The sequence below is a fragment of the Pongo abelii genome, chromosome 5, assembly GCF_028885655.2.
Source record: "Pongo abelii isolate AG06213 chromosome 5, NHGRI_mPonAbe1-v2.0_pri, whole genome shotgun sequence".
NCBI classification, from domain to species: domain Eukaryota; kingdom Metazoa; phylum Chordata; class Mammalia; order Primates; family Hominidae; genus Pongo; species Pongo abelii.
The window spans coordinates 169,393,062-169,416,835 of NC_071990.2; the positions used below are offsets into that span (position 1 = coordinate 169,393,062).

The window sequence follows — 23,774 nt, forward strand, 5'->3', positions numbered from 1 at the left end:
ACAACAGGGAAACTGATCATTCTAAAGAAGGAAATGTTTAGGATACAATTTGGTAATGTGTGGGTACTAAGAGACTATTCTCAATGCACTACAAACCCTGCCCTGACCTCCCCTATCTCACCTTATTTACTATCTGTTTTGTAAATTACCCAAATTTTCTTAAGTTAGAATCAAGTTATACCCTGAATTATCTGGACAAAAATATTGCCACCCTGGAGACCTGGCCTAGAAGACCTCCAGATTGCTCAGCATCTGTGTTTTCCATACATGATCCCTGGACACACAGAGACATGTAGTTTCAACCAGGGGGCCACAGCATCCTCACAGCTCCTCAGCATCAAGTGGGCCCCCCAGCTACTGTGATCTGTGGCTTTCTTCCACAAACACATCATCGGCTTTTACCAGTGACCGTCCTCAAGGTAACAGCAGCTGTCAGCTGCTGAGTGCTTGATGGGTGCCAAGCAATATATGCATGGCATAACTTTGGTCCTTATAATAACCTACAGAGGGCTTTCCCTGCCTCAGAACTATTGACAATTTGGGCAGGATAATTCTGTGGGGCTGGGGTGGCTGTCCTGGGCATTGGATGTTTAGCAGCATCCCCGGGCCCCACTATCTAGATGCCAGTAGCACCCCCACCATCCCCAGTTGTGACAACCAAATATGTCTCCAGACATCGCGAATGTCCTCAAGGCAGGGAGAATAATTGCCCCCAGTTGAGAACCAGACCTGGGAATATTTCCTGATTTTTTTTGATACAGAAATTGAGGCCTGATGAAATCAATTAATTGGCTGGTGTTGGCACAGCTGGTCTGGCAGAGCTGAGAGTCGGCCGAGCCCGTGAACCCCAAGCCTGTGTTTTCCGCTCCACCTGCAAGGTGGCTGCCGGGCACAGTGCCTCCTCCCAGCTGTAAAAACCGTCTCCCTGGATCTCACCTCCAGCTTGTACCAGGGATTAGCTCCTGACTCTGCCTAACTTTGTTGCAATACTAATGCTGGTTCCACAATCAATGCACATGTACTAAGTGTTTACCACTGTGTTTCTAGAGAGTTCTGCAGAAGAGACATTATTTAATGGACTATGTTACTTAACTTTCATAACCATCTTTTGACTTAGGTCCTAATTATCAGCCACATTTTGCAGAGGCTTAGAAAAGCTGAAAACAATGACTGAACTCAGAGCCAGGAGGGGTGCTGGTGCACTCTTTTGTCACCGCGCAGATCGGAGGGTCTTGACAACAGGGTCTTACTTGCCTGAGCTCACCGAGGAAGCAGAACAGCCTGGCTCATAGACAGCCTCGCCCAACTCCACAGCCTGTGTTATGCCCGTTCCCCACCCCCCACCCATCCTGAATACCCAGAGGAAATGGGGTACAGATGTGCAAAATCGTTCCTAATAACTGAGTTAGTTTTGATTTCTTTTAAAAAAAGACAGGTCTTTTTTTTTTTTTTTTTTTAAAAAAAGATCCATTGTACACACCACTCTCTGATCGGGTTTGATCTTCTTCACGTCGCCGTTAGAGAATTGGATGATGGTCACCTTCTTATCTGTGCTCAGCTCCTTCTGGCTGGCGTCGGGGAAGGTGGTGATGGCACAACCTTCGCTCAGTGCCCGTTCTACCTTTATGGAAACACAAAAGCTCCGAGATGAAAAATGATGTAAAGCCTGATTATTGTGGTTTCATTATCTTTCCTTCAATTCAGAATTATCATATGATTATCGCCTACATGGCATTCTCGACACTGGCTGTGATATTTCCCCCCAAATTGTACTGACTGAGTAGATCAGATCCAAATTCCCATCCCCGAATGTGGTTATCAGTAATGAATAAGTGCTATGATCTGTCCCACAAACGTCCGTCTTTCATAAGCTCGTGTCACACAGTGGCCATCAGTGTAGACCTTCCATGGCCGGTGACTGGGTGAGTTTAGAGTCCTGAGCCATAGGAATTGTGGTAATTACTGTGTGAAAATCACTCTTGGCACCTTTTTCTTTCCTTTTCATCCCATTCTCCTGACCTATACACTCCTACGGCCCATCCCAAAGATGTGTTGATTTTAATTAACCATCAGCAAATATTATATAACCTCATATGCATAATGCTGGACAAGGAATGTAGAAAGAATGTCTTTGTCTTCACATTGAAAATATTACTCATGTAAAGATTAGCAAAAGAAAATATCTGAGAGAAATAATCTCAAGATCTGGGGAGTTAAGATAAGTGCATGTGAAAATTCCAAATGGCAAAATGTGTTTTTGTTATTTATGTCACACTGTCACTCTTAACCATAGCTCAGAAATATAGGTGTTAATTCAGCTGAGAAAATACAAAGGGAATAAAAGCGAATGCTGGGCTTAAACTGTCTTCAACCATCCACCAAACAAACCTTGACGGTGTGCGCCACCTGCTGGCCGGGACAACAGCCTCCTATTTGATGGGGTTTGAACCAAGATGACTCCACCTACTTCCAAACCAACTCGGTGAATGAAGCAGGGATGTGTTCAGTTCTGCATCCGAAGATGAATTTTTAACGAACACTAAAAACTCCAGCAACGTTTAAAGAATCAATTACTCTCAGAAGTAATAAAGCACAAATAATATTTTAAATGTTCCACATGAAAAGAATCATACAATCTATTTTGGAGTTTATATTATTAAAAGAAACAAAACACAAAAAGGAAAGAACTTTGGCATATCCAATGCAAGATACACAAGAAGTAGAAACAAGACGAGTCATGAGAAGAGGAAAGTGCTGAAGACCTCGGAGGGAGGGTGGGGGAGCCAGGGATCTAGGGGCAGGTAGAGGTGGGTGACCGCTGGTTGTGGGGAGAAAGGAAGGATCGCGCTAGCAGAGGGCACAGCGCGTTACCTAGTTCTTGTGTCTTCATCTTTGCGGTTTCATGAGCTTGAGTGATTGGTTCCTCCATGCACGTAGCCAAGGAGGAACATCACTTATGTCTCATGGACCTACCTATGGAGATGGCAAGATCAGGTGCTCAAATGATGTGGGTTTCCTTCTCCTCTGACAAAGCACTACAACCACTGCGCTAAGGACAAAAGCATTTCAGTGAATTCAAACTGTTACTGCAAGTAGCATTCCCTGTTGTTCATTTATCCCAATGCTTTACCACTTGCAAGACATAAATTTGCCTTTACTGAGGCAGAGTTCACTCAGCAAAGCAAGCCTGAGGCCGACTCCCAGTTTCTAGCAGGCCAACAAGAGGAGCAAGATGAATGAACTGTTGAGCTGAAGAAGCGATGATGTGCTGCCCCAAGCAGGACTGGGTCTCCTCGGAGCTCACAAAACACTGTAGCTGCAGCCGCAGCCGGCGCCTCTTCTGACTCCTTCCTGAGTCAATGCCAACCACCGCCTCCTTGACGCGTCCTTTCGGAACTGAGCTCTCCTCAAGGGCTAAAATGTGGTGGCTGGAAGATACTTGAGGCTATGGTTTTGGGTTTTTTTAAGTAAAGCAAATCTTCCTCCTGAAAAGTCTATTGCCTTATTTACTGGAAATAAACTGGCAGTCAACAATGGTAGAAACGTCTGGCCTCCAGGTCAGGGCCCCATGGCCTGTCTGGAGGGAGCGGCGTGCAGAGCTCCTGGAAATTCACTTGGGGAAACTGGACCGCCGGCAGTCATCTGCCCTGCCATTTGGATGTCGTTTTTCTTCCTGTACTTCCTCCTTTTTCATCTTAGTGTCCGTGGCCTGTGCTGTTTCCATGGAAGATGGTGGGTTTACAGGAAGATTCTGCAGAAAGCGTATAATCCTAGTCTCCCGTGGTCTCCATGAACACTGCAGTATGAGGCGGGAGAAATGCACCTTGTCCTGGCATTTTGCAGCCTCTGCCTCTAAGTCGGTGGGCGCGGCTGAGCCCTGGACAGTCAGCACCAGGACTTTGGACCACGTTTTGTGTTTTATTAAAGTGCTTATCTCCCACTTGTATGTTTGGTCTGCAGTCAGGGTGGCCACAATGACAACTGCCACATTTAACACCTGATACAAACAACACACAGAGACACCACCTGCCATGGCTGCCGCGCTGCTTCTAAATGCAGATCATTAGCCCGGAGGCCTTTAGGTGAACTCATTAGCTGGATCCCCAAACAAAATAAAACCCTAAGAAAAATGTTCCCACTCGTCCCCCTACTGAAGATGTCGGAGACGGCAGAACAGAATGTGGGCTTTTCTTGGGAGAACAGAAAACAAGCAGGACCTGTGTTCTGAGACTTCCCCGCCAGGTGCCTACTTTTACATCATACGTAAGTTCACATCCCGAATGTCCTGCTGTAGAGAAAATAATTTTATTTTATTCACTTTTTTTTTTTGTAAAATATAGCATGTTACAAGTGGACAACTAGCTAGGGCTTAGAAGTATGTTTGCTATTCTTGCCTTCGAGTCTATTAATGTCAATTGCAAACTGTAAATCAAAATGATAAAAATGAAACTCTGACTAGGGGAGTCATAAGTCATGACTAGGGGACTCATAAGTCATGAAAAATATTAATCTTGTTTGCGCTAAATGCAACCAACTTAAATCTATAAAAAAGTCTCTGTTTGAAAGGCTGAACTTCAGGAAATAAAGAGACATTTGGAATCATCTTAATTTTCTGTTCTTGTTGAGAAGATGGGAAGATGCAACCATCTCGTGACACCCGCTCCAAATCTCACTTCCCCAGGAAGAAAAGGTCACCTTCTCAGGTCTTCCTGAGGGGAGCTGGGGGGGCCACCCTCGAAGAAGCCACTCAACCCACCTACCTGCAGCTCTGCAATGTTTGAGGAAGAACCGGCCAACATGTCAGGTTGAACATGGCTGAGAAATCCGCCTTCAGAACTCTCAGAGACTGATGAACTTCTGTCTAAAAAGCAAAAAGTTAAATTTAAAGGGACAGCGCATATACAGTGTGGAAATATCATTATCCTAATGCGATTGCTAAATCCAATTTAAGTGAATGGATGCACAGGTTCTCTCTTGTTCATGAGATCACTATACACATGTCAGGTCAGTTCAACAACAAACGATCCTGTAAGGAATATTAATTCTTTAATGAATACACTCAGTCAGTATTTCTTGGGCATCACTCTCTCTTGAGTATTCTGATGGATCAGGTGATTCACGGATGGAAAGGCACTGCCTCAGCCCCGAAGCTGCTCATGGTCCTGCAGGAGGCAGACACAGGAGAGAAAAGCCGGATCCCTGCACCACTGGCTTATGGGACCTATGAAGGGACAGGGGCCGTGGTGAAGGAGCATCACAGGCTTCCAGGAGAGCCAGGGATCGGGGGGGCTTCCCCAGGATGGCGTCACTGTCAGCTGAGATGATGCCTGGAGGTTGCGGAGGTGCTAGCAGGTGTGTGGTATACAAGGCCTCCAGTTCTGCTTGGCACCAGCAAGTAAACTGAGGTCTCATCCGGGAGCCTGAAGGGGAGGGGGCAGCAGGAACAAGGCGGCCAGGCTGGTGCTGATCTGATGGCAAGGGCTTCTCCACCCCGCAGAGGGGCGCAGAGGGGACTATGAGGGCACACAGGGCCTGGGGTGGTCTGAAGCAGATGATGGCACCAGTCTCACCTCCGTGAAGCTCCCTGCAGAGGCCATGAAGCAGTCTGGGATGCAGGAGGCCTGGGGAGCGGATCTGGGAGGAAGACAGTGTCGGGTTCGGCCCTGCAGGGCCACACAGGCCTGGGCCGAGGATGGGAAGGAGTCCAGGTGCCAGGCAGCCCAGGGTGAGTGGTGCCCACAGGGTTGGGCTGTGCTGCGCATAAGGACCACACCTGAGGCTCGGCCACACCTGAGGCTCGGCCACCGCATGGGCTCCGTTTCTTTACCCAGACAGGTTCCTGCGGGGGTCGTGAAGCTGCTATGGCCATTTTCTGGCAGAACGTGAGGAAGGAGTTCTTTCCCGACTCACCCAGGGGCACTCTTGGCTCCTCCCGGTGGGACCCCCCAATGCAGAAAGCACCCACAGCTGCATGGACAGAGCTGGGGCTCGGGAAAGAGGCTTGGGCAGGTGCTGGATGAGAGGGCGCTCCATCAGGGTGGCAGCAAAGCCATGGGCCGGCAAACGGAGAAAAGGGAACAAAGCCCCCGAGTCTGCCCAGGCCCAGCCAGATGCCTTCAGCTGGGAGTGTGCTCAGGGGGAAGTGGCTGGTAGGATTCAGAATCTCCAGCCACGGCCCCTGGAGACCGGCATGTGGGCTGTGTGTGGGGTGGAGGGCCAGGGGTGTCGGCAAGACTCCCAGGTGAGGACCCAACGAGGGAATTGGACAAAAGGTGGTCAGAAATTAGGCAGCTCCATGAAGGATATGTCCTTGCCATAGTAAGATGTTCTGCTCACGCGTATCCACAAGAAAGCCCCGCACTTTACAGGAAGCATGGAAATAGTTGGGAGTCCCCAACCCTGCTCACCAGCTCCTCTGGCTGCTGCTGTCTGCTCCTGCAGCGTGGCGGCCTGGGAAGCCTGCACTGGTGATTTTCTGCCACTGGAGTTTTGCAGACTTCGGGAAGATGGATGCATAACCTGGGGCAAAGACAGTCAGAGGCTCCCCTTGTCACAAGGTCCCTGTAGCCCGCAATGCCTCGAGCCCAAAGGCTGGGAGCATGAAGCCATCTTCAGCCATCCACAATTTCCAGCAAGACCCCAGGGCTCACCCAACAGCCCTGCACTCAGCACTACAAGGTAGATCAATTCTTTTAAAGACTCTGCAGAAATATACCAATTACAGAGCTCGGGAAAGTAATTGATTTTTAAAACTCAATTGAAGTTGTTTGCTTTTTTAGCATTAAAGACATGTCTGAAGAAATTCAAGGTTTTATCTATAGAAACATAATTAGGTTAATAAATAATTATGCTAATTATTTATTTATTAATAAATAAATTAGTAAAATTTATTAATAAATAAATAAAGTTTTTATTAATAAATAAATAAATAAATAACATAATTAGGTTAATACTAGGTCTATTTTGAATAACAAATTGAGTACTCTTATTAGACCTAAGTGGAACTTCATCTGAATCTGAATTTTCCATGTGGACAGTGTAGAGTGACCCAGGTTTCCGAGGTCACCTTTCCGTCTTCAGACACCCCCCGTCTTTCTGCACCGGGAGTCGGCCTTCCAGTGGGTGCTGGACTTCTGTCTTGACGTCTCCCGGGAGGACTTTTCTCTCTACCTTCCTGTGGTGGTGTTTTCCCCGAGTTAATTCTTTCTGTCTTTAAACTCATTGGCTGAAAATAAATGTGGTTGCATTAGTAACCATCATATTATTTTAAAATGTTAAGCAACACATCACACCAGCTACCACAGAATCTAGAGGATTTTACCCCCGCTTCCTACAGAAGGACACACGAGGCATCCACACTCTCATTCCCCATTTTACAGCCACGCTCTTGAGGAATTCAGGGACAGTATGGCTGACATTGTAGAATAAAGTCAACAGTGAAATGAAGTAGTTGAAACTCAATTCAAAAATGCATAATAAAAATAATGTTCCACCTTTTGAGCTATTTAAAAATTCATGGTTTTGAGGCGTGGATAAAACACCCATTCAGTTATCTATTTACTCGTACGTTGCCCGGCACGCGTGTGATTAACTCAGGTCAATGAGGAAGCGTGAGAGAAGTCCGCGTCTCACAGGAGGCTGGACCTGTGCAGTCCGTCCTGGGACTTTCGACGTTTTGTGCTCATAGGATCTGAAAGGCTATTTTCCTTCTTGTGACAAATGCTCAGAGTAGATTTCTGATCTTCCTTCAGGGAATAAAGTGTTATCTGCTCAGCAGTTGCTTTGGGAAAGAATGCGAGGAGATAAATCTTCTTCAGGAGGTGGGGGGCAGTCTTCTCCATCCACATCAACCCAGTATCAGTTGCTGGCTGAGGACTCACGAGATTTGCCTCCTGAGTGTGAGGCTGACACAAAGCTGGGACAGGAAGAGACACACTGGCCAGCAGAATGTTCTAAAGAGGAGCTAATTTTAACAAGGAAAAATGTGATGGAGACAAAATAGCATCCTGCACTGTGGCCCCCAAGCAAGCAGCGCAGCCCCCGTTCAGAGGAGTCCACGCTGACAAGCAGCAGGTGCAAGACCGCAGTGCAGAAACAGGGAGCGTGGGAGGCTGCGAGCCCCCAGACGCATGGGTCATGGCGCGTGGCGAGAGTGCCATGCATATCACCTCCATGGGTGGCACCCACGGAAGCAAAGCCCCCGAGTCCACTCGGCCCCAGCCAGACACTTGCTGCTGTGAGTGCACTCAGAGGGAAGCAGCTGGGAGGACTTGGAATCTGCTCCACAGCAGGAAGTGCTGTGGTTTAGGATCTTGTTTGAAAGGCATACACCCATGTCCTTGGAAGAACGCAGGACTCCAGGGAGCACCACACTCGCCCAGGGAGGTGAAACTGTGGTGAGGAGCTGATGGGATGTGTGTGTTTTTGTACAGAACCTCTGCTGCTCTTTACAGACGATAAGCACGAAGGGTCACCTTTGGAGGAGCTAAGTTGTTAGATGACGATCTTTGTCCCAGGAGAGTGGCACTCTGACTCTTGCGGCTAGCGTATTTGGGCATTGTCTCTTCATCAACTGACAGAGGTGAATTTTTTCCAAAAGCAGTTTCCAATGCCTAAAAGACAAAATGTGGGGAAAATGTTCACATTTTCGAATGGAAAATAAATTCAAATTTTAATACAATCCAAAATAATTGGAATGTCCTAGAAAAAATTAGGGTACAAGGTAGGGGGACTTGGCCTGGGTTTTTCCCCCAACATGTTGATAAGAACAGAAACCCTCACCCAACATTTGTGGAGGAAACTTTGTGGAGCCCATGTTTGCTTTGTGTTTCTTATTGTGGTTCCTTGTTTCAAAATGATCACAGGATCCCAAAGGCTACAGAATGAACAATACCCAACATATCTTCCTTCAGGCTCATGTGTCTTCAATGGGGAATGTGGTAATGGAGGAGGAAAATGTGATGCTCCTTCTAGTGTTGTCTCTACAACTTGTCTAAGATTCGAAATGCAAATTCCCAATTTTCCCTGTTATCAGCAGACTGACCTGGAACAGCGTGATCCTTCAGGTGGGAGGAGGTGTGTTAGGTCTGGAATGTTTAATTATTCCCCACTCTCCCCTCCGAGGAGGAGGGAGTGAGAAGGGGAGAGGGTTGCTGTGAATGAATCCTTAATACCAGATCCAGAGTGGCTCACCCACACAGCCGTGCCCACGTTCCGAGGGTGCTCATGCCTCAGCCTTTTAGATACTCAGTCCCTAAAACTGCGACTACACACAGATACTCCTACGCAAATTTAAAGTGTGGAATTCACATATCCCATCCTTTCTTCAAATCAGGTATGCTCTTGTGAGCATAGATCCTCTTCCTATAAATAGCCCCATGGTGACCAGTACAATGCACAGAATCAAAAAAAAATTTGGAAATTCACCAAGCTCTAATCTCGAAATAAGAGAATGATCGAAACTGTAGGGAGTGTGAAGACTGAACGAGACTTCATTGACTCTTGGGGTTATTGTTATGGTTACATTTCGACCAACATACAATGACCCAAATGGGGCAGTAGATACTATTTTTTAGGAACTGGCATACAGTATATGCAGGGAAAAAATCCCTGTGGGTCTTATGGGTTCTCCTCACAGAAGGTGGACAATCCCGGCCAGTATTTGTGGCAATTTCTCCCTCTCTACCTCTGACGGAGGAACAGCCTGCCCGGCTTCCACTCTTCCTTCCGCAGAAGGACTGGGCGCTTTGCTGTGCTGAGAGGCTAAACCTGCTTTCCTTCTGAGGCAGCAGAAGCCATCTCCATGGAAACAAAGCTCTCGCAGAGCTCCCGAAGAGTGGGAATAACTTCCACGATTTCCCGTAATTTCTTGTAGAGGAATTTGTGGCTGTTCTTGCCATGCTGGGAGGACCGACCACAGAGCAGGCTCCTCTGGAATGTATTCCGTGGGTGCCTGTGTGTGTGTGCGTGTGTGTGTTGTAATCACTGTGTCGTATGGGAAATATTCTAAGTCCTGGAAGTACCGATTTAAAAGTTCACACAATAAGTGCAGATAGGAAATGTTGGTACTTTTCTTAACCCACTGAGAAATATCCCCACTTACATTTGGAGGGTGTTCACGTGGTTCCATGTGTCCTGACCTGTACGTATAATTTTAATGATTCAAGTTGTTTAGACCCACGTGCGGGAAACAGAACCCAGACAAGGCGGTGATAACACTGGCCACATTCACACTCTCTTAGGCTCGGTCTTTGAGCCATGCGTTCAAACTCGAAAGCTCAGTGTTCTATAAAGGCAGGTGGGTGCTGGGAGGCACTGACTACTTCAGCATGAGAATGCTAGTTCTTCCTTTGGGATAGAGCAGGGCAGTGATATGGGACGGGCGCAGGAAAGTCCTGGGTAGAGAAGGGCAGGTCCCTGGCTAGGGCTCCACCCCTGGGCCTGTGCCCAGGGACCTAGGCATTTCTGCTTTCGTACCCAAATGTAGCATTTCCAAGACCACCCTGGCCCGCCACACTCCCATCTTGTGCCTGTGAAAACCCCGAGACCCTAGTGGGCAGAGACACAAGTGGCTGGCAGCGAGAGGAACACACTGGCAGACGCCAGCAAGCCATTGACTGGCGGAATGACAAGGAGATCGGTCAAGGCGGTCAGAGGAGAGCCCGGCCATTGGGCTGCCCAACTCCAGGTGAAAACCACCTTCCCACTCCATCTCGGTTCTGGCTCCCCCGTCTGCTGAGAGCTACCATCACCCAGTAAAAAACTTGCACCCATCCTCCAAGCCCACGTGTGATCTGATTTTTCAGGTACACCAAGGCAGGAACCCAGGATACAGAAAGCCCTCTGTCCTAGTGATGTGCAGAGGGTCTAACTGAGCTGATAAACACAAGCTGCCTACAGATAGCTAAACTGAAAGAACGCCCTGTAACACATGCCCACTGGGGCTTCAGCTGTAAACATTCACCCCAGACACTGCTGTGGCGTTGGAGCCGCACAGCCTGCCCGTCTCTACGCTCCCCTAGAAGTTTGAGCTGTGGGACACTAAGGAAGCGAGCCATACCCCCATCACATACCCTGGGAGGGGGACAAGGGAACTTTTCCCATTTCAACAGGTCTCTATCACGTTCTACACAGCTGTCCTAGAGGATGAACAGAAGGACACCGGGCCACTGAGCTGGCTCTGGAGTCACCCTGGGTTCAAATCCCAGCTCCGCATTCTCCAACCCATGGCCTTGATGGAGTTCGTAATAGGATCCATTTCACAGGGTCGTCGTAGAGAGTAAGACGGTGAAGCTCCCTACCTAGCCCGTGTAAACTCCACAGTAAGAGTTTGCTGCTGTTGTACTGAGACATCATGGGATGTCTTAGAATTCTAGACGTGAGACGCGCAGCCTGGAGGCGGCTGTGCTTCTGTCTGCTGGAGCGCCTGGTGAGAGGCCTGATGTATTCAGTTCTTTAATCTTTACTTGTGGGAAATGGAGTTGATGGAAAGATAGCAAGCCCTCCCACCACCTGGAGCATGAGAGATACCACGTCACCCAGCAACAAAGCCCACATCTTTACGGGCATGCTATTTTTACACAATGCAAATGATACAAAAACACAAATGCGCTTTTGGTACCGGAGTGTGTGATTCTTGCCCCACGTGTGGGGATGCTGCAGGTTTTTTCCTGGCTTCCCACTGCTGCCGCTGCAGACCTCTCAGCTCTTCTCGGAGCTCCAGGTTCTGCTTCCTCAAGGCATCTATATGACTCTGGAGTTTTCTGTGAACATCAGCCCACAGCGACTCCTGTCTCCCAAGCTCTTGGTGGAGTCTGGTGATCTGCTGCTGTAATGACTGTTATTGGGAAGAGAACACCAGAAAACCTCTCAGACGCACAACCAGCACATTCATCTGCAAAATACTCAAGCCCTCTCTGATGTAAGACCAACACTCTTTCTGGACAAAAGGACACCCAATGAGATAAACAGGACAACCACAGCCTTTTTCTTTCCTTTTTTTTTTTTTTTTTTTTTTTTGAGGCAGGGTTTCACTCTGTCACCCAGGCTGGAGTACAGTGGCATGATCTCAGCTCACTGAAGCTTCAACTTGATGAGCTCAAGTGATCCTCCTGCCTCAGCCTCCAATGTAGCTGGGACTACAGGCATGTGCCACTACACTTGGCTAATTTTTGTATTTTTAGTAGAGATGGGATTTCACCATGTTGCCCAGACTGGTCCCAAACTCCTGGGCTCAAGCGATCCACCTGCCTCGGCCTCCCAAAGTGCTGGGATTACAGGCATAAGCTACCATGACTGGCTATAGCTTTATTCTTATTGAGTACTGTTTATTATGAGTTAGTCTACATGATATAACCAGATATAGATGGTCAGTGAATTATGATTCCTTGTTAAAACACTGCTACAGCAATAAGAGGCTGGCATTCTTTTTCCTTTTTTTTTTTTTGAGACAGGGTCCTGCTCTGTCAACCAGGCTGGAGTGAAATGGCACAATTTCAGCTCACTGCAACCTCCACTTCCCAGGTTCAAGCAATTCTGGTGCCTCAGCATCCCAAGTAGCTGGGATTACAGGTGCACGCCACCATACCTGGCTAATTTTTGAATTTTTAGTAGAGACGAGGGTTTGCCATGTTGGCCAAGCTGGTCTCAAACACCATGCTGGCATGGATGTATGGTCAACAGTTTAAAAATTATGGAAGCCACCGCATTTTCAACCTGACATGTTAGCCTTCCCCTGGCATCCTTCATTGGACCATAGAGCCTCCAGCCTTGCTCTGAGAATAAGCGGGATCGTGATAGAGGTACAGCCCTGCACTGTGTGGCCCTGGCCACAGGGACCCATGGCACTTTCTTGAGAGCAAGCACTGTCCAACAGGGTCTGGTGAGGAAGGGGCTAAAAATCAGGAAGCTTGCTGGGATGATGTAAGGCATGTCAACCTTCTGATTTTCGTTAATGAAGTTTTTAAAGTATGGTGCCTTCTCCTGGATTAGAGGAGAAAAGCTGGAACATTAATATTTTCTTTAACTCCCTGTCCTGCCTCCCATCCACCAAGAGAGAAGGTTGCAGAGGGGAAAAGAGCCACGTGCCCCTCTGAGAGGAAGTTCAGCATCAGCGTCCCGGGGTGGGGCATTCCTACGGGGGTCTGGCGAGGGAAAGTCCAATGACAGGCCTCAGGGACAGGAATCAGGGTCCCGCCTGGTGGGACTAACTCTGTCCTCACAGAGGTCAGCTCACCGGTATCTCCCCGGCATTGCCGTCCTCCCTGGGGACCTCGGCGGCCACAGCTGTCTTCTCCATGGCAGCCATAGCTCCCGGGCACGGGTCCTCCGGGTGGGTGCCTTCCTTGGGCTCCTCGGCCTCAAGCTGACCCTCCAGCATCCTGGTTGGGAAGGGAAGAGCTACGGCAATGCCTGAATGCAGCCCCCTACCCCGTCAGTGTGGGCTGAAGGCCCCAGCCTCAACCTAAGGGCGAGCAGGAACCACAGCCTCTCTTCTCCCCCAGGGTCCTGTACATATTCCCAAGCCCGAAGCTGACCAGGTGAAAGGACACCACAGTGGAAGGGACTGAGCGGTCCACACCTGGCTCTCCACCATCCTCCATGGAAAACACTTCAGTTCCTAGAAGATCAGCCTGACACCTAATGCACTGTGGTCATCCAGAGAAGGGTGTGACTGAGATGTGAGCCAGTGTGAGTGGGATGTGAGTGGTGTGTGAGCAGGTGTGAGGGGAATGTGAATGGGTGTGAGCAGATGTGAGCAGGATGGTCTCGGGGTGTGAGTGGGATGTGTGTGGATGGTCGCGTGTGGCCCTGAGGGAACTCTTAGCCCTTTAATCAGCACCACTGGATCAACACCCACTTGGAGGGGCACAGGCAGACCCCACACTGTGTTGAGTCTGAGTCTTGAACCATCAGGATGACATTTGTGAATTCATGGTGAAGACATGGAAAGGAAACACCTTTTTATAGGTACAGCATTTATGCCAGTTCAAGGAAGCTCACAGCAATCAGAAAACTAAAACAAAAGAGAAAACGCAAAGCTTCCTGCAAGCCTGCAGGGTCCTCTCTGAAAGCTGCTCCCAACCCTGCCTCACCCTCTCGGTTTTAGGAAGCGAGCGGCCCCCAACGAAACCCTGACTGTTTATTCATAAACTCACTGTATACAAACCTGAGAATGAGCAGTTTAACCACAGTGATTGGAGAAATGCTGTTTAAAAGAGAGTCTCCTGGTGGAGGCAAATCGAAGGTCAAGAGCAAGACCTACCAGTAACCGGATCCCTGGCCGTTCCTTCCCTGCGGGGATTGGGACAGTTTCTGTGGAAATGGGCGGGGGTCCGCGGTCCTCACAGCCCTGAGAAAGCTTCTTCTTTCCTGTTCCTCTGAGGGGATACCCCAGTGTCCTCGGCCCCAAACTTGTGACCCCCTTAGTCCGGGGAAGACCCCTTCCCTCAGCCTCACTACCAGACCTCGTCACCTCACCTGGTCCCCACCAGTCTCTTCTGCCGGGACCAGATCAGCAGGGCCGTGTCCCCACAGCTGTCCCCAAGCCCTCCTGCCTCATCTCCAGAGACCAGGGAGCAGCAGACAGTTCCAACGGACTTTCTGTCTTAAAGGGGCATGAGCGTCCCACTCAATGTCACCACTGGACCAGCTCAGATAATAATTAAACATCCCAAACCTGCAATTCTAACATAGGAGCTCATTGTCAGTGGAATCCATCCATCCACAAAGGACACTGGAGAGAGTCAAACTGCTCCTCCCCGTTGACAAAAACCCATGTGTTTAATACCAAGTCTTCAATACCCAACATGTAGTAAGAGCTCATTTCTCTGAGCATACATTCTTGAAGAAATATAAACTTTCTTTGGATGTCAAATTATTTACTAGAAAAAACATTTTTATGAAGGGAAAATATTGTGTGTGAGTTTAAATAGGAGACAGGATTCAAATTTTCATTATTTCACAAAATGCATCTCCATCTGAATTGTCGTGTGCTTTTTGTGATAGAGAAGAGAATGAGGAGCAAGCGAGAGTCCATGTTCCTGTTAAGCCCTGGCCGTCCTTCTCATCCACGGTGCTGCCTGTGGAGAACACACCTGGGGCTCCCCTGAGCCTGCTTGTGCTGTGTGTCACTCGGATAGTTCCGCAACCGACTCGCGTGCAACAGGCAGTAAACACCGACGTTGTGAATGAACGAAGAAACTACCACAAAGAGGAAACGAGGCACTTTTGTCCCTGCACGTCATTCTAACCGTGGGATTGTGGGTCCTGAGGTGTGTGAGGGGTTGTGTGTGTGTCCTGAGGTGTGTGAGGGTTGTGTGTGAGTCCTGAGGTGTGTGAGGGGTTGTGTGTGTGTCCTGAGGTGTGTGAGGGTTGTGTGTGTTCTGAGGTGTGTGAGGGGTTGTGTGTGTCCTGAGGTGTGTGAGGTGTTGTGCGTGTGTCCCGAGGTGAGGGTTGTGTGTATCCTGAGGTGTGTGGGGTGTTGTGTGTGTCCTGAGGTGTGTGAGAGGTGTTGTGTAGGTTCTTGAGGTTTGTGAGAGGTTGTGTGTGTGTCCTGAGGTGTGTGAGGTTTGTGTGTGTCCTGAGGTGTGTGAGATGTTGTGTGTGTGTTCTGAGGTGTGTGAGAGGTTGTGTGTGTCCTGAGGTGTGTGAAAGTTGTGTGTGTCCTGGGGTGTGTGAGGGTTGTGTGTGTCCTGAGGTGTGTGAGGGGTTGTGTGTGTGTGTCCTGAGGTGTGTGAGGGGTTGTGTGTGTGTCTTGAGTTGTGTGAGGGGTTGCGTGTGTGTGTCCTGAGGTGTGTGAGGTGTTGTGTGTGTGTCCTGAGGTGTGTGAGGTGTTGTGTGTGTGTCCTGAGGTGTGTGAGGGTTGTGTGTGTGTCCTGAGGTGTGTGTATCCTGAGGTGTGTGAGGTGTTGTGTGTGTGTGTCCTGAGGTGTGTGAGGTGTGTGTGTGTCCTGAGATGTGTGAGGGATTGTGTGTGTCCTGAGATGGGTGAGGGTTGTGTGTGTCCTTAGGTGTGTGAGGTGTGTGTGTGTCCTGAGGTGTGTGTGTCCTGAGGTGTGTGAGGGTTGCGTGTGTCCTGAGGTGTGTGAGGTGTTGTGTCTGTTCTGAGGTGTGTGAGGTTTGTGTGCATGTCCTGAGGTGTGTGAGGGTTGTGTGTGTGTCCTGAGGTGTGTGAGGTTTGTGTGCATGTCCTGAGGTGTGTGAGGGCTGTGTGTGTGTCCTGAGGTGTGTGAGGGTTGTGTGTGTGTTCTGAGGTGTGTGAGGGTTGTGTGCCTGTCCTAAGGTGTGTGAGAGTTGTGTGTGTGTCCTGAGGTGTGTGAGGGTTGTGTGTGTCCTGAGGTGTGTGAGGTGTGTGGATGTCCCGGGGTGTGTGAGGGTTGTGTGTGTCCTGAGGTGTGTGAGGGGTTATGTGTGTGTCCTGAGGTGTGTGAGGGGTTGTGTGTGTGCCCTGAGGTGTGTGAGGGGTTGTGTGTGTGCCCTGAGGTGTGTGAGAGGTGGTGTGTGTCCTGAGGTGTGTGAGGTGTTGTGTATGTGTCCTGAGGTGTGTGAGGGGTTGTGTGTGTCCTGAGGTGTGCGAGATGTATGTGTGTCCTGAGGTGTGTGAGGGTTGTGTGTGTTTCCTGAGGCGTGTGAGGGGTTATGTGTGTGTCCTGAGGTGTGTGAGAGTTGTGTGTGTGTCCTGAGGTGTGTGAGGTGTTGTGTGTGTGTCCTGAGGTGTGTGAGGTGTGTGAGGTGTTGTGTGTGTGTCCTGAGGTGTGTGAGGTGTTGTGTGTGTGTCCTGAGGTGTGTGAGGGGTTATGTGTGTGTCCTGAGGTGTGTGAGGGTTGTGTGTGTGTCCTGAGGTATGTGAGGTGTTGTGTGTATTTCCTGAGGTGTGTGAGGGGTTATGTGTGTGTCCTGAGGTGTGTGAGGGTTATGTGTGTGTCCTGAGGTATGTGAGGTGTTGTGTGTGTTTCCTGAGGTGTGTGAGGGGTTATGTGTGTGTCCTGAGGTGTGTGAGGTGTTGTGTGTGTGTCCTGAGGTGTGTGAGGTGTTGTGTGTGTGTCCTGAGGTGTGTGAGGTGTTGTGCGTGTGTCCTGAGGTGTGTGAGGGTTGTGTGTGTGTCTTGAGGTGTGTGAGGTGTTGTGTGCGTGTCCTGAGGTGTGTGAGGTGTTGTGTGTGTGTCCTGAGGTGTGTGAGGGTTGTGTTCGTTTCTGTGCTCCTCTCAGGTGCCGCCCGGTTTTGTTCGCGGGGTGAGACGTGGCCGGCCCCCTCCCCTCTCCATGGGGCAGGCAGCTTCCATCCCCATCTTCATGGTGTCTCCTTCCTCCAGAGACTCCGCCATCCCTGGGACACCCAGGGGGTCTCTCTGCCCAGGCCTCACAGCACCCTGAGAAGTTTGACCCAGCTGGAAGCTGTGATGTCCTCGAGTTTCTGGAAGCCTTTCTCAGTCAGCTCTACAAGTTGGGGAATGAGGGCCCAGTGTCTCATGTCCATTTCCACAGAGTTGTATTTGTTATCCCGAGGATGTGTGAGCTCAGACCTGTCCATCTCGCCATTAAAGCAGGTCCACCCACACGTTTTCATCACCAGCCATCATCGATGGGTTTCAGGCTTCGCAGCTCCCGTCCTGAGCCTCAGCCGGGGCGGCTCCCGGGGCAGAGTCCCCCCATCCCTCTCTGTGCTGCGGGTCTCTGTGGGTTGCTCTTCCCGGCCTGGCCAGGCCATTTTCTTCGCTGAGTCTTCCCCAGATTCTCGTCCTGGAGCAAACACTTGTGGCCGCGGGTCAGGGCGGAGCCTCCTGGGCGTTTGGACTATGGGGCCCTTCCCTTCTCTCTGATAAGGCCCCCGTTTTCTGTTCAGCCTCGTGGTGCCTTAACCGCGTTTCAGGCACGGTCTTCCAGGGGCCTTCTGGTTTGAACATTCTGCAGAGGAAAGCACAACACATCTTCACTCATCTTTTAAAATCAGAAGCCAGTTCCAGAGTCGGCTGCTTGGAGTAGCAGCAGATACACTTTTTAAAGTAGCTTAGCTGTTTAAATTTCTGGTTCAAAGGACTAGTTCTATAGTGGTACAGACCCCTGACAAAAGAAATCACCTTTGGTAAATATCATCGCTGCAAATGAGCAATGTGACTGGGGAACTAGTGAGATGCCATTGAGATTGGAACCCACCCCACTGGAGGTAGCTGAGCGAATTCGTGGATGACTAAATGTCGGAATACTAAGTTAGGAGAGGGGTGCGTGTCATCCAAGGAATGACGTGCACTCACACTGTGCCTCAAGTGACACAGATCATAGTAGATTCCAGGGAAACACTTGCAGCTGTGTTGAGTTCCTCAAACTACCACAAAACTCTTATGGTAAAACTTGTGAGAGGTAGAGATAAGAGAGTATGACCCCTGTGATCGAATCCAAATATGAATTGTAAAATATGCCTTAATACTATCACCAGTAGCTGTAGTGTACAATGATAGAACAAAAAGAGAAAGGTTTTCTACTGATTTTCTAGTTGTTCCCTCAGTGGTGCATTTTAGCACTCCCAAAACTCCATGTTTCTTTCGGATTTTATGAGCTGAGTCTGAATGTTATAAGTGACACACTCCTTTTTTTTTCTTGCGAGACAGGGTTTTGCTCTGTTGCCCAGGCTGGAGTGCAGTGGTGCTATCTCGGCTCACTGCAACCTTGACTTCTTAGGCTCAAGCAATCCTCCCATCTCAGGCTCCCTAATAGCTAGAACTACAGGTTCACACCACCACACCCAGCTAATTTTTGAATTTTTTGTAGAGACAGGTCTCGCTATGTTGCACTAGCTGGTCTCAAACTTCTGGACTCAAGCGATCCACCTGCCTCAGCCTCTTGAGTGCTGGGATTACACATTTTTTAAGCATGTTCTCTGTACAATATTTTGTAAAAATTGAGAATAAGGAAAGACATTGCCCCTTTAAGCAAGGTGGTAAGGCAACATATAAATACTCAATCCACAATAGTGAGTGCTTCCATTAATTACATTCTAAAGTTTTTTTGTTTAAAATGAATTGGGGGAGTACATCATGCTCTTCAAGATAATGAACAGAGAAAAATGTCCAATGATTGCTAGCCATCCCGATAATGTATTTACTCTATGTTGTGTTATTTTGTTTTTGCAGTAGGACCCAAGTGATCAGAAAGGATATCACATAGTCAGTGATCAGCTGAGACTGAGTACAGACAGGGGAAGAAGGTAACTTAGACCTAAAGGGACCTGGGGTCAGGAGACATTTCTAGATAAGCCCATCAGCCAGATAACATCAACCCATGACTTCCGACACCAATGCTGAAAAGGCCACAGAGGAGAGAGGATCCTGAGAAGGTTTTTAATATCTGAAAGTTCTTGTATTAAAAGAAGTGGAAAGTTTCTTGATATGTGTATGAAGGCCAAGACTGAGATAGTGGTACTGAGGGTGGGATGATACCACGTTGAGGCTGGGAGTTTTATTTCTTTTAAATCTTTCTGTAGGTGTACCTCTGTGGAGTCCTACCACTTCTAAACCATAGTTACAATGCCAATAAATACATTGAACGATGTTCCTGCTGCTCGTGGGTGTCATGCTCTTCCTCATAGCTCTATCGGAACCCTTTATTGCTCATGACCTTGTGTCCATATCATGCTATCTGATTATTCATCATTTTCCTGGATCTGCTTGATATGAAATGTGGATACAGCTATGTTTGAAGAAACATGTTATAGGAAAAGAAACTCTGACCTCAGAATCTGAGGATTTGTATAATTTGGCCTTTACACAAAAGAATTATGTAATTTTGGACAAGTCCCTTAATACAGTATTTGAACTTAATTTTATTGCCCCTTCTAGGTCTAAACCCTCAGCTGTGAGTAGTAATTTGCGGCATGATGGTGAGGTGAAATGACAGAGGCTCATGGCATGTCGTTGCAGAATATCCACTAGACTTTCACAAGTCACCAGTCGTGGATTTCAGGATCTGACTGCTTGTCATCTTGGGAGACGTCAAGATCTGACTGCTTGTCTTCATGGGAGATGTCAGGATCTGAGTGCTTGTCACCACGGGAGACATCAGGATCTGACTGCTTGTCATCACGGGAGACGTCAGGATCTGACTGCTTGTCACCACGGGGGACGTCAGGATCTGACTGCTTGTCACCACGGGGGACGTCAGGATCTGACTGCTTGTCACCACGGGGGACGTCAGGATCTGACTGCTTGTCACCACGGGAGACGTCAGGATCTGACTGCTTGTCATCATGAGAGATGTCAGGATCTGACTACTTGTCATCTTGGGAGACCTCAGGATCTGACTGCTTGTCACCACGGGAGACCTCAGGATCTGACTGCTTGTCACCACGGGAGACATCAGGATCTGACTGCTCATCTTCATGGGGAGACGTCAGGATCTGACTGCTTGTCATCATGGGGAGACGTCAGGCTCTGACTGCTTGTCATCTTGGGAGACGTCAGGATCTGACTGCTTGTCATCTTGGGAGACGTCAGGATCTGACTGCTTGTCTTCGTGGGAGACGTCAGGTACAGCTTAACAATTAGCTAAGGGGTTCATCTTACAGATACCTCTAATTACTGCTTTAGCTAAAAAAAACCCCATGAAAGACACAGGTTTACTGCATCATATGAACCCATAGTAAATATTTCGTGACCTGATACTTATCCAGACAGAGCTCTGTTAGCCAGAACTAAATAATTGCCAGAAAAATAAACACTAATATTCATAATACCGTTCTTTAAATACTAGAAAATCATGGGACTTTTGAGTCATCAGTGAAGGCAAAAGCTTAACACAACATGTTTCTATTCTGTTCCTTGTTATTTTGTAATTCATTAACTGTAAACTAATCAACAACCTCCAGTGCCTAGCACTGTGCAGCCATTGCAAGGCTTAAAGACGAGTATGAGACATGGTTCCGGGTGCCTGAGAAGTCAGGGCTTAGTGAGAGAGATGAAGAGACTGTACTAGGACAATTAACACCTAGATATTAATAGCATGGTGCTCAGCAGAGTGTTTCACACAAGAGGGGATACCTTTCCAGGTCTTGAGCTGAGGCAGCTTTTTGTAGGATCAGAGAGAGAGAAGGGATATTTCTAAAGGAAGGTGGTCAACGAAAGCCCAGGAGGAAGCAATGGGTGTCTCCTCACCTGTGTTTCTGCATCTGCGCTTCCTTACCTGCATCCCCTCACCTGCGCTCCCTCACCTGCACCCCCTCAGCTGACTTCCTCACCCGCGCTTCCTCACCTGCGCCCCCTCACCTGCCCCCCCTCACCTGCACCCCCTAACCTGCGCCCCCTCACCTGGGCTCCCTCACCTGTGCCCCAACATGTGCCCCCTCACCTGTGCCCCCACCTGTGCTCCTCACCTGCGCCCCCTCACCTGTGCCCCTCACCTGCGCCTCCTCACCTGCGCCCCTCACCTGTGCCCCCTCACCGGCGCCCCTCACCTGTGCCCCCTCACCTGCTCCCCCTCACCTGTGCCTCTTCACCTGACTTCCTCACCTGCGTCTCCTCACCTGACTTCCTCACCTGTGCCCCCTCACCTGCGCCTCCTCACCTGCACACCCCACCTATGCCCCCTCACCTGCACCCCCTCACCTGCACCTCCTCACCTGTGCCTCCTCACCTGACTTCCTCACCTGCTCCCCCTCACCTGCACCCCCTCACCTGCGCCTCCTCACCTGACTTCCTCACCTGTGCCCCCTCACCTGCGCCCCCTCACCTGTGCCTCCTCACCTGACTTCCTTACCTGTGCCCCCTCACCTGCGCCCCCTCACCTGTGCCTCCTCACCTGACTTCCTCACCTGTGCCCCCTCACCTGTGCCCCCTCACCTGCGCCCCCTCACCTGTGACCCCTCACCTGACTTCCTCACCTGACTTCCTCACCTGTGCCCCCTCACCTGTGCCCCCTCACCTGCGCCCCCTCACCTGTGCCTCCTCACCTGACTTCCTCACCTGTGCCCCCTCACCTGACTTCCTCACCTACACCCCCTCACCTGCACCCCCTCACCTGTGCCTCCTCACCTGTGCCTCCTCACCTGACTTCCTCACCTGTGCCTCCTCACCTGACTTCCTCACCTGTGCCTCCTCACCTGTGCCTCCTCACCTGTGCTTCCTCACCTGCGCCTCCTCACCTGCACCTCCTCAACTGCGCCTCCTCACCTGCAAGGAGCTGTGTAAAGACTGTTCTGATGGGAGAGGAGCTTTTCTTCAGGACATAAACCTGGAGGTATAGTGTGGGTCGGATGATGGTCCTTTCAAAATTCAGACACTCAACCTTGGACTTAACATGATCATCAGTGGGAATGGTTTTAAGTTTACCGTGATGAAATTTGTAGATTATAAAAGATGATTCTGGCAGAAGCATATAAACAAATTAGAGGAGGAAGGGGGAGAAGCCAGGCCCAGTTAGGAAACCATTTAGTAACCCAGTCATGTGGGAAGAAGGTCTAAGCTACCAAGTTTACATATTGAGTCCATAAAATGTGTGATAGGCAGAATAATGGCCCCCAGAGATGTCCACATCCTAATCCCTGGAACTTGGAAATATGTTGCCTCACAAAAGGGACTGTAGGGTGATGAAGTCAAGGATCTCAAGATGGAAAGGTTATCCTAGATGATCTGGGCAGGCTCGATGTCATCACTAGGATCTTTACCTAAGGGAAGCTAGAGGGTCAGAGTCAGACGATGTGACAATGAAACAGGGAGGCCAGGCGCAGTGGCTCACACTTGTCATCCCAGCACTCTGGAAGGCCGAGGTCGGGGGATCACTTGAGGCCAGGAGCTGAGACCAGCCTGTCCAATGTGGCAAAACCCTGTCTTTACTAAAAATGCAAAAGTTAGCCTGGTATGGTGGTGCACTCCTATAGTCCCAGCTACTCAGGAGGCTGGAGTGGGAGGATCACTTGAGCCCAGGAGGCAGGGGCTGCAATGAACTGAGATTGTGGCACTGGACTTCAGCCTGGGTGAGTGATGAGACCCTGTCTCAAAAAAGAAAGAAGGAAGGAAGGAAGGAAAGAAAGAAAGAGGAGAGAGAGAGAGAGAGAAAAGAGAAGGAAGGAAGGAAAAGAAAGAAGAAAGAGAAAGAAAGAAAGAAAAGAAGGAAGGAAAGAAAGAAGGAAGGAAGGAAAGAGAGAAAGAAAGAAGAGAGAGAGAAAGAAAGAAGGAAAAAAGAAAGAGAAAGAAGAAAGAAAGGAAAAGAAAGAAAGAAAGGAAGGAAGGAAGGAAGGAAAGAGGGAAAGGAAAGGAAAGGAAGATGGGGGCAGAGAGGTTTGAAGAGGCTCCACTCCTGCCTGAAGAGAGAAAGGGAGCAGCAGCCGAGGAGCTGTCAGCCCCAGAAAGGGCAAGAAAGCAGAGCCCACTTCCAGCCTCTGGAACAAACGAGCCTGCCAAGGCCTGGGCTGCAGCTCCACGAGACTCAGCCAGGATTCTGACATACAGAACTGTACGAGAACACGTGATTGTTGTTTTAAACCACTCAGTTTCGGTAATTTGTGACAGCAGAAACTCTTTTTAAATGTACATTTATAGGCCTTACCCACATAAATTCTGATTCAATAGTTTTGGGCTGAGAATGTGAATTTGTAACAAGTACCCCAAGTTACTCTGACCAGGTGGCAAGAATGACACTTTAGGAAAACATGGCTGCCGGTAAGCAACAGAAATATGAAGAAAGAGCCACCACTACTAACTTTTCGTGGACAGAAATGGTTCCGGAGATCGATGAGGCTCTGATTATGAAGGGGCACCTGGGTCGGGATGGGTCTCACGTTTCCAGCCG

At 49.2% G+C, this 23,774-nt stretch overlaps 1 protein-coding gene across 12 annotated transcripts in view; it reads right to left on the reverse strand.

The window, feature by feature from the left end:
* The window catches only part of LOC100456717 (T-complex protein 10A homolog 2), a 47,826-nt gene extending 32,975 nt beyond the window's left edge, over nucleotides 1-14,851 (reverse strand). For 3 of the 12 annotated variants that reach the window (XM_063725091.1, XM_054558454.2, XM_063725095.1), the window contains exons 1-8: nucleotides 14,479-14,851; nucleotides 13,235-13,379; nucleotides 11,621-11,836; nucleotides 8,475-8,612; nucleotides 7,067-7,225; nucleotides 6,408-6,519; nucleotides 4,757-4,861; nucleotides 1,481-1,617 (exon numbers count right to left, since the gene is read on the reverse strand). In XM_063725091.1, the coding sequence (XP_063581161.1) occupies nucleotides 1,481-1,617; nucleotides 4,757-4,861; nucleotides 6,408-6,519; nucleotides 7,067-7,225; nucleotides 8,475-8,612; nucleotides 11,621-11,836; nucleotides 13,235-13,378 (1,011 nt within the window). In that variant the 5' untranslated portion in view covers nucleotide 13,379; nucleotides 14,479-14,851. The other 9 variants (XR_010140400.1, XR_010140401.1, XM_063725099.1 and 6 more) reach the window with 9 other exon arrangements.
* Nucleotides 14,852-23,774: the final 8,923 nt, after the last annotated feature.